This window comes from Eschrichtius robustus, chromosome 12, assembly GCF_028021215.1.
Source record: "Eschrichtius robustus isolate mEscRob2 chromosome 12, mEscRob2.pri, whole genome shotgun sequence".
NCBI classification, from domain to species: domain Eukaryota; kingdom Metazoa; phylum Chordata; class Mammalia; order Artiodactyla; family Eschrichtiidae; genus Eschrichtius; species Eschrichtius robustus.
In genome coordinates this window covers 106,925,201-106,935,428 of record NC_090835.1, presented here as the reverse complement: position 1 = coordinate 106,935,428, position 10,228 = coordinate 106,925,201, and the positions used below count along the sequence as shown (strand labels likewise).

Sequence of the window (10,228 nt, the reverse complement as noted above, 5' to 3'; positions counted from 1 at the left end):
AACCCTTGGGGTTTGTGGCCGCTGGGGACGAAGCTGCCTCTGGGAGGGATGGGGAGGGGGGAGAAGGACCGACCAGGCCCAGCTGTCGGTGGATGCCAGGGCTCCCGGCTCCCGGCAAGGCCGGGCTGCACCGCGTCCCAGGCCCCGGGGCACGGAGCGCCCTCCACACTGTCTCCAGACACAAAACTATTTCCTCCTGTCCCCAGACTCTGAGTCCTTGCTATTTCGGACAGACAAGAACGGCCTTTGTACGTAGAAAGCAAAGCCTCCCTGTTCACTGCTCATCAACCTCCCAGTAAGTGACAGAATCCTCAGTAAGTGACCCTCATACCAAAGGCTGAATGCTCGCCTAATGCTGGTCCGTGACTTTGAGGATGATTTACTGCATTATTGCTGTTCTACCCGATCTTATTCTACAACAGATTCAAGGCAGCTTACAAGAGTATATACAGTCAAACAGACAAAAAAAACCCCTCAGGACCAGAGTAAATATGAATCAGAATAAGAGATTAAGGTGAGTGGGCAGCAAGAAAGCAGCCTCACGAGCCACGAGTCCAGCAGAGTTGGTGAAGCCGAGCGGCACAGCTGGCCGTGGACCGGCTGCCCGAGACGAGGGAGCTGGCTGGCTGGGGGGTGAACGTCCCCTGCACCGGATGCAAATGCTGGGATTTCTAAAAGTCCTCTGTAATAAGTACACTTCCCTAGGCCTCTCCTATAGGCCATAAATCAGGCCATTTATTGATGTAACAGAAGATATGCACATGTAAAACTCTCTCTCTGAATAATTCTGACAAAATTCTAAGCAGGGCAGAGGCTTTGTATGAATAGGTCGTTCCCTGGGGTCCCAGGGTGGGTCCAGACCCAGAGGCAGCTCATGGGGGAAAAGAAGCGTGAGCTTTAGGGTAGGATCTCGCTCTACCATTGACTAGGGGCGTGGTCTTGGGGGGTTAATCCTAGGTTTTCCCATCTCTACAAAGAAGGTATTATTTCCCCTGATCTCACAAAGTTGTTGCAAAGACTCCCAAGGACCGTTTCTGTGCAGGTGTTACTTCCTGAGCACCTACTGTGTGCCAGGCCCTGGTCTCCGGGCTTTGCTTGGATGATCTCATTGGAGCCGCTCAACAAGCATAGGAAGTGAGACTATTTCTGGACCACAAATCTGGAACCGGAGGTTTCTGCACTAGAAAATGGCAGACGGGGTGCAAACACAGCAGCCCGGTTTCAGGGCCCCCCCAGAGGAAACGCTGCCCCGCTTCCCACACAGTCAGATGGCCCTTCTCTCCCCTCCCCTCTCTAGGCTCAAACGCCTCTTCAGGAAAAGGCCCGAGACCAACCTTTCAAGAGGGCGCCCTCCGGGGACTATTTGGCCACCAGGTTCTGGGCATCAGAGCAGCAATTCTTCCTCTTCTAGGAAAACCAAGAAGAGAGTTTCAAGAAGGATTAGAACCTTTCATCAGCTCCTGACTTGAGATCTGACAACACTTGAAGAGGCAGTGACTTGTCACCGGGCATGTCCTGCCCTTGCAGAGACGTCCCTGGAGGCTGAACGGCTGACGGCCTCTTACAGACGCACCAACCGGCCCCAGAGTCCAGCTCGAGGGCGTCCCCACTCTCCCCGAAAGCTCCGTCATCACCACCCTTCCCCTCAGAGTCACGGACAAAGAGCTTTGTACCCCATGACACTTGACTTTTACATGTGTGTGTTTTGTCAAAACTCATGTCAACAACTGCTCACTTCGACAAAGCACAAGAGTCAAGACAGACTGACCAAAGCATGAGTCAGACACAGACACTGCTTTTTCCAGACGTTCTCAAATCCAGCTGAAAAGATTTAAGTGCCGGGGCAGAGTCTCGAGAGGACGGAGAGAGTGTCCCCAGTTTGGGGCTTGAGAAGGCCTTCCTGGAGGAGGTGGCAGTGAAAGTGGGCCTCAGAAACTGGCTGGGATTTGGGCTGATCTGGAAGGAGCCATGGGGATAGGGCTAGGAACATGACATCGGGACGCACTGGGGCCCGAACTGCTGGGTGTGGGTGTTCATGGTGCACGAGGGGAAAGACTGGAAGATTTTTTTGATCAGGGAATCATATAATCAGAGCTGTAATTAATGAAATGATGATTTGGGGAATTAGAGAAGAGGGTGGGCGGAGGTTGAATATCAGCTGGAACGTTATCTTATTAGCTCACTAAATGGGAAGAAGGGCGTGAGCTGAGGCAGGTGCACGGGGGCGGGAAGGAAAGGTGGAAGGTCATTAGCTCTGGGAGGAAAGAGTCATGTCACCTTTGTTCAGTTTTCCTTCCTCTGGCCACAAAGCACGGAATACAGGAGGTGCTTGCTATGTTCTCACAGATTTGCAGTGAGGCTCTGCTCTGTCCCAGGTGAGAGCTGTTTCTGATGGAAGATGGGTCACGTGTGGATGGTGACACAGAGGAAAGGTGGGAACCGGAACCTCAGCCTTGTAAGCGTAACAGAGAAGGCAGAGAACTTCAGGGCCTCGGCGTCTAAGAAGGAAAATCCTTCCTAAATTCATTGACCACAGTCACGCTCAGCGGTTCAGAAACAGGAAGTGCTTTTAAGCACGAAATAATTAAACGAGATAAAAGTTTATTAAGAAAACTTTTAAAAATAGAATTTAGATTTAAATAGTTTGGGTAAGAGTTAAGTTTTCAACATAGAGTTGAATTCTGATTCTGTAGAACATAGAACCAAGATTATTCCAGAAATGAATCTTCTGGGAAAAATTAGTCTCAATATTTCACTGAAAAATAAACTATATTAAGCTTGAGTGTTGGCCTTCAGTAACACCAACGATGTCCTACAAGGATGGTTCCAGAATCGTCACAGCAGGATGGCGGAGTGGGGACCCTCGTCCGACTCCCGAGCCTGCTGCCGGCCATGGGATGCTGGATGGGTCCATAACCCGGTCTTCAGCGGCCTCATCCACATAGCGGGGATGTCAACAGCGCCCGTTTCGGAGGCTTGGCCTGAGGGCCAAATGAGCTAATTTTCATAAAGCAGTTAGAACGGTGCCTGGCACAGCACTGTATAATTATAACTTCCATGGAAACTAACTGGATTTATACAATGGAATTTTTTAAAAAATCCTCACTGTTCTTGAAATATCTATTCACCTTAGGTACCAGCAGTTGGATAGAATAACAAAAAGGTGATTTTTGTTGTTGTTGTCATTATATGGTTTAAAAAATATTTTTAAACACTTTTAAACTGTATAATGTCATTAATTATCTGTCGCGGTTTCCATATTGTCGACCACGTCAAAGTGTATTTGGACACCAATAAGCTTGGATAAAAATACATCGGTGGAAAATTGGCCCAGAATAGGTTGGTAACCCTAATAAGCAGTTTATGCAGTCTGGGTGAGGTACCTACTAGGGAATAAACCTATTTTTACTTGACATCAGTACCAATTATCAAGGAAAGGTATATTCAGACACAAATAAAACTTACTACTGACGCTGAATTTAGAAGTGAAGTTAATTTCAATAAAAACTGGATGTGGAAAAAATGAGTACCAGGGGTATAGTCATCCCAAGGTTTTGGTCAGTGGAAAAGCTCCATTCCAAAGTGCCAGGAGGTGCAGGAGCAGAGGTGGAGGAAAGGAGAGCGTATCAGACACCTCTGGCACCAGGACGCGACAGCAGCCGTCCCAACTGCTACTCGCGCCAGGCCTGCATCCCCAGAGAGGCCTGACGGCAAAGGGTGCTCATTGCCTCTCTGTGTTCTTGCCCCGTTGACCACCCTGCATATTCAGCAAAGTTACTTAAACGTTACACATCTGCTTCTGTGTTATTGGTGTATTCCACAGTATTTGGATGGAGATGGTCTGAAGGGGGCTGTGCTAGTAATTCAGGTGACAGGCGTCCCAGGCAAGATAACCACTCGGATGGAGAGGATTGTACAGATTCCAGAAATAATTGGGGAAAATCATGTATAGAAACTTGGAGATAAACTACAGATGAGATGAGGGGATTGAGCGAAAGAAAGGAAGCAAAGAGATGCTCTGGGGTCCAGTTGAGGCCATTCGGGGGAGGTGCCGCTCTGGGAGGATGGTTGAGAATGAGGTGAGGTCGGGGCGGGGCGGGGCAGGGTGAGTTCCGTTTAGGGCTGAGAACATCCACGTGGAAATGCCCCGCGCACAGGTGGCTGTTGGGATCTGAAGCTTAGGAAGGGAATCTGTGCTGAAGAGGCAGACGAGGAAGTTGGGGTGTCAACAGTAATTAAGGCAAAGAGAGCCAACGGGGACTCCATTCAAGAAGTGCCCACAGGGCACCGCTCAGTTTCTCTGAACGTACACCCCAGGCACCTTCATTTAGTCTTTGGTAAGAGTCTCCTTCACACGTACTTGTATTAATCTCTTGACCAAGCTGAATATTACAGGTTTTTGGCACTCAAAGCAGACTAAACCAGGTAAGCACAGAAGTTAGAATTCTGAGTTGTGTTTTAAGGAGAATATTTACCTTGAATGTACATTAACATGTGTTCTCCAAAGCTTTACATGTTTATATACCCTAGGCTATATGTGTGCGTGGGCACAGTTACAGGGATACAATTCACTTTGTAATGGATACAGTAGTTAAATAATAAATGTAATAAATAGTTCTGCTGAAAATAATTCTCTACTAGATAATGTAATTAGCATTCATTAAAAACATAAATTGCTCAATAAACGCATTTTAAGCAATTTAACACTTTAGCACAAGATTTGAAGCCCAAGAGAAATTAATTAGAAAGAACTACACTCAAGGCTAAGGTGCCTCTAGCATCTGATCATCAGAAGATTGAAGCCGACTAGAAAAGAGGGAAAACCAGGAGCCACGGTTACCTGTGCGCTGAGCCTGGAGTGGAGCTTGTGATCCGACAGCCAAGGGTGCTTGAGGGCTTCTCTTGCACTTATTCTCCAACTAAAGGGAAATGCAGGGGGTTATTGTATCCCCTGCATTTGGATCCTCCCCTTCCACCCAAGGCTCTAAACGAGATAGAAATGTATCTCTCTCTCACATAATAGTCTAGGGCTGGCCTGGTTCCAGGCTCCAAACACGGCAAAAGAGACCTCGGCTCTGACCACTGCCTTTGGGAGGCCAGATGGCCGAATGGCAAAGACAAGCAAGGCAAATAATTCAGAATTCTTGTTAATAACTGAACATTTACCTTCAAATAGAAGTAACCATTCTTGATGGAATGTCTGAGCTTCATAAATTGAACTTCTATCAGTCAGTTGAAGAATAAACATATATTTATTAATATAAGACAAAATTCTACTATGATTCTTGATGATTGCAAAAGCAACTTATGTGTCAAAACTTTTGAATAATATGTATTGCTAATGTTTGAATTAAGAAGTTTTGAGAGTCAAATAAATGGAGAAATAGATGGAACGTCAATGTCAGTATTGAGAGTATATTAGAAATTCTTGAGCCAACAAAGGTTTATACAATTAAAAGATATGTGAGGAAGAATCATAGAGATTATATATCATAAGTTTAAGCTTTGTAAACCTGTCTTGTGTGCTAATGTTTATCACATTAAACAAAATAACCTTTCAAACTAAAAAATTATGAGTGAGTGCAATAATCTGAAGTTTGCTTCTGAAACAGTATCAAGAAAGTAGTTTCAAGCAGTCATGAAGTTCAGTCTATAGAATTGCTTCAATAAAATTGCTTCATTAGACACCAGATATTTAAGTATAAGAAGAGGATGTAATGGAAAAGAATCTGAAAAAGAATATATATGTATAACTGAATCACTTTGCTGTACACTTGAAACTAACACAGCATTTTAAATTAACTACACTTCAACTAAAAAGAAGAGGAGAGAAGTCTTTACTTTAGTCAATGAAGGATAACTTGGTGACAACATCACCAGTAGGACCCTAAATGAATAGATATAATTAAAAAAAAAAAACTCTGGACCTCCATCAACTTCAGTTGGAAGAGTTATTCTGTTGACTACCATAAATTTTCCGTGTTGGACCCCAGAAGCATTGCAACAGCTGACCGTGCTAAAAAATTATTCCTGCACTCCAGTGTCAAACTTTTAAGAGCTGACTATTAAAAAGTTAACTATAACATTGTACTAATAATTAAATATTTAATACAATTCCAAGTTTACTTTTGTAGCCCAGAAATTTATTCTATGATAGTCATGGTTGGCATTGGCCTTGGTTTCATTCATATACTGACTTGAATGCTTAGTCAGTTGTTTTTCTGCCCAAACACGCAATTGTTGCTCTTTAGGTAAAGAACGAAGCCCTCAGACTGAGGGTGGGCAGAGCCAGGGTGCTGGAGCCCCTGAGCCAGCTGGGCAGCTGCTTCCCTGCTCTGAGCCTCAGCTCCCTCATCTGGAAAGTAACTGTGACAGCATCCACATGCCACAGGATCAGCTGGAGGATTAAACCAGCTGACACATAAGAGCACGTGTGTAACATAGGTTCTCAGTAAGTGTGGATTTCTCAGCCTCCAAAGATTTGACAGAGATGACATTTTGCATCTGTTCTCTGCTGGCATTCAGCAATGTACAGACAGTGATGCTGGTTACATCATCAGCGATGCTGGTACAATATACAGACAGTGAGGCTGTCTTTCCTTATCTTTCTTGGCTCTAAAGAGCTCTCCGATTGACACTCCAGCCAGGCTAAGCCCTCCTCACCTTTCAGGCTCAGTTCTGGCCCATGTCAATACACTCCATCTTTAATAAATGTTAACCACATTTCACTGCCTCTTTTAAAATATACCCGTGTCTCCTATTAGCTCGTGACTTAATTAAAGGCAGGGACTGGGCTTTATACATCTGTTCTCAAAGCCCCAGACATATTTCCTGGCAGCTTGGAGATAGTCAGTTAAGTGCCGCATGAAGGAGTATGTCAGGCTCCGCACCAGACCCGTTACCCCTGCCGTTCCCTGACCCCCATCACCCCCATGGTTCTAAAATGAAAGCCCCTATATTTCAGTGTCACTACTCTTCATCCACTGAATTTTGAATTATGTGATTTTAGCAGGGCAGAAAAATAGAAGTCCATGTAATACATAACAGTTAAGTGCACGGCCTTGCGTTGATTATCGGTTCTGCCACTTAACTAGCCGTATGATCTTGGAGTCTCATGCATAGAATATTATTGATAACTTCCACCCATGGAGCTGGGTGGGGTTAAAGAGATAATGTCTGTAAGGCAGTTGGCACAGTCTGGTCCATAGCAGGCTCTCAAATGAAATGATCGTCAAGTGTTCACCTACATGGAGCCACATATGCCTCGTAGATGTGAAAGGGATCATGGGAATAACTTGTCCCAAACCCTTCATTTTGAGGGTGAGTGCACAGAGGTCCAGCAAGAGACCCTAACTGCCTTGTTGGAAAAGGCAGAAGGATGGGTTTTTGCAGCCCCATTCAAGCCTCGTGACCATGGCAGTCCCAGATCTCAGGAAACTGGGTCAAGGGCATCAAACTCATTCTAACTACGACTCTGCAGGTGCATCACAGATGTCACTGAGGGGGTGGTAGTTCTCTGACATGAGTTCTCACAACCCTGGTGGAGCGTGCCTCTCTGTTACCCCTACTTCTTCCTGAGCACAGAGTGGATGTGATCACCTCTTCTCCTTGATCAGAAGCTTGGAGATGAACCCCCGGGCCTCCTCCGAGATGTCCTGAAATCCTTCATCCTCCAGATCCCACCTGCACGCCAGGATGTTGTTCAGGGTCTCGGCATCGTTATCTCCCAGGAAGGGGGACAAACCGCTGAGTCTGTAAGACACGGCGTCTGGGGTGAGTAGTCTTTAAACACCTTCAAACCTTTTACAGATAAGCTGTCTTCTTGGTTCTGTCCTTTAAAACTGAAAGAAGGCAAATCACCGAGAATTAAGCATAATTTTATAATATGTTTTTGCAATTGAGAAAATGCTATGTCTCCCACCCAACTCCTAACTTAAACAAGGTCACAATGAAGGCGGCAGCTACCCTCAGATATGAATCTCAGAGAACAGTAAAACTGCCTTTTTAAAGCACTTTACAGCTAGCAAAGTGCTGTCACATCTGCAGACGGCAACTGCCAGGAACGCCACTTCTGAAGAGTAAGGCTACTCAGCCATTTCAGGGATCAGGACACAAGTTTGGGGGCGGTTGTTTTTTTCTGACTTCTTTGGGGGCACTAGGTGTTGTCCTAGGGTTAGGGTGATGAATGAAGAAGACATCCTTTTACTTTTCCAGGGGATGTACAGGGAAAGAGTTGACTCCTTTCACCCACGGGAGTCAACAGAACCTAGGAAGTATCTGACTGTGGAACAGAGTTATTTATTTTCGAAAGACCTAAATTAGGGTTTTTAGTCAAAATAGCAAATAGAATATGCGGGGCGATTGAGAACAAGCGTCAGAGGGGCTGGGGGTCCACTTACAGCATGTAAGTGATGACTCCCACGCTCCACATGTCCGTGGAGAAGGAAACAAAATCATAGTTCACAACTTCAGGGGCGAGGAATTCTGGAGTTCCGAAGTTCACCTTCAGCTTCTCTCTGGGTTTGTATCTGAAATTTAGGAGACAATGCAGAGGAATGGAGAGGGTCAATCAAAAGTCAAAAAGCACGGAAATGGAAAGGATGCAGTCTACAAGCAAAAGAACTGCAGCCACACAGCAAATTTAAAATAAAGAGACGCTAAAGGAAATCACATATTGAAGAGCTGGTGTCCAAAACTTGTAAAGAAGCTTCCCACTAGAAAGCCTTAATAATCTGAAATTATTGTGAGAAAAGCCACTTGGAATAATTTCGAGCACAAATTATGGAACACGACAAAAGGAGCAGTGATACAGACTGTGACGTGTTGATGGCCTGAACGAGCCTGTTTTAATGAATAAAGAAGATGCGGTAATTTACGACCATTTAATATTTTCACTAATGCGCTGAGGTCCATGCAAAGTCTTTGCTCCCTTAAGAAGCTTATCTGTGCCAGAACCTTTTGCAATCTTGCTCACACTATTAATTTTTTTAAGTAAATATTCTCTTTACACATGGAACAAATATGAAAGACTAAGACAAACTCTTATAAATCCTGGATTAATGTCTTCAAGTTTAATAACTGCACTGTATTAGGTTTTAATATTCCGTATTTTTCTTGCGTGCACTGTGGAAACTCCTAAACGTTCAAATTCTGAAGCCAGCAAGGTAAAGCTGAAACATAACTCTGGTTAATTCTAAATGGGGTTATGAAACCAAGGGGTAGCTCAGATTTTTCTTTGCAAAGAAAGAGCACCCATCATGCTCCCTAACTCAGTTCATACACCTATGTCCAAATTGACATACCTTCTGGCCAATCCAAAGTCAATAATTTTTATTTGTTTAGTATCCCGATTCACACACAGGATGTTCTCAGGCTGCCAGGAGAAAGAGACACATTAGCAATGAAAACAACCATCCTTCACTCAAATTGTCCCTGAACCACAACTAAAAATACAACGATGCTCGGGAAAAACATATCAGGCCTTTCCCTCTGGGGCTGGCTTGTCTGCGTGGGTATTTTCTCCTTTAATTATGTGGTGGACAAGGCTGGAGGTCCCCTGCCTAGCTCGCCTGGCCCTGCCCATCCCTCCCCCAGCTCTGCCGCCGACGATCACGCCTGAGTTCAGGCCGAGGCCTACTGCCTCAGGACTTTCCAAACGGACTGGTGGGGGCCATCTCAGCCTTGACATCTGCCCCCTAAAATTATTAAGTATGAATTTCCCCTTCTTGGAGGAATATTTTTCCTGAGGATTTATGAGTTCCAGGAGAAATGGCCTGATTCATTCCACCAGCCACACTGAATATGCACTGTAATGAGAACGGCCCTGACCTCCAGACTCCCCTTGTGCTCAATCTGTGGGAAAGTCACATGTAAAAGGAGGGCTCCCTCACCCCCGCTCACTCTTCCTTCTCAGCAATTCCAGAGTTTTGCTGAGTTTGGTCTCAGTGCCTAAAACGCTTGACTAAGTGTTCCCTTGGAGTTTGAGTCTGGAAAGACTTTGCCCCACCAACCGGACAGTCTCAGGGTGAGGAGGAGAAAGGTAGGTAGCACTACAACTCAGTGTTTACAGAATGTCTTACAAGCGTGCCTACCTTTGTTAAGACAGAAAAACCGAGGTCTGGGAAAAATAAGGGATTTGTTTTAAAGTCAAGGTCATCCATAAAAGAGAAATAAAATTTTCAAAGAATTGCCTGAAACTTCCAAGCTCTAATTAACCCCAACCCTTCCC

General features: G+C 45.1%; 1 protein-coding gene across 1 annotated transcript in view; it reads right to left on the bottom strand.

Annotated features, from left to right (window-relative positions):
• Window positions 1–1,359: 1,359 nt before the first annotated feature.
• The window catches only part of MYLK4 (myosin light chain kinase family member 4), a 76,278-nt gene continuing 67,409 nt past the window's right edge, over window positions 1,360–10,228 (bottom strand). Inside the window, exons 7-11 of the mRNA XM_068558287.1 lie at window positions 9,303–9,373; window positions 8,400–8,528; window positions 7,600–7,752; window positions 4,841–4,919; window positions 1,360–1,407 (exon numbers count right to left, since the gene is read on the bottom strand). Coding sequence (XP_068414388.1) covers window positions 1,360–1,407; window positions 4,841–4,919; window positions 7,600–7,752; window positions 8,400–8,528; window positions 9,303–9,373 — 480 coding nt within the window. The remainder of the gene's footprint in view (window positions 1,408–4,840; window positions 4,920–7,599; window positions 7,753–8,399; window positions 8,529–9,302; window positions 9,374–10,228) is intronic.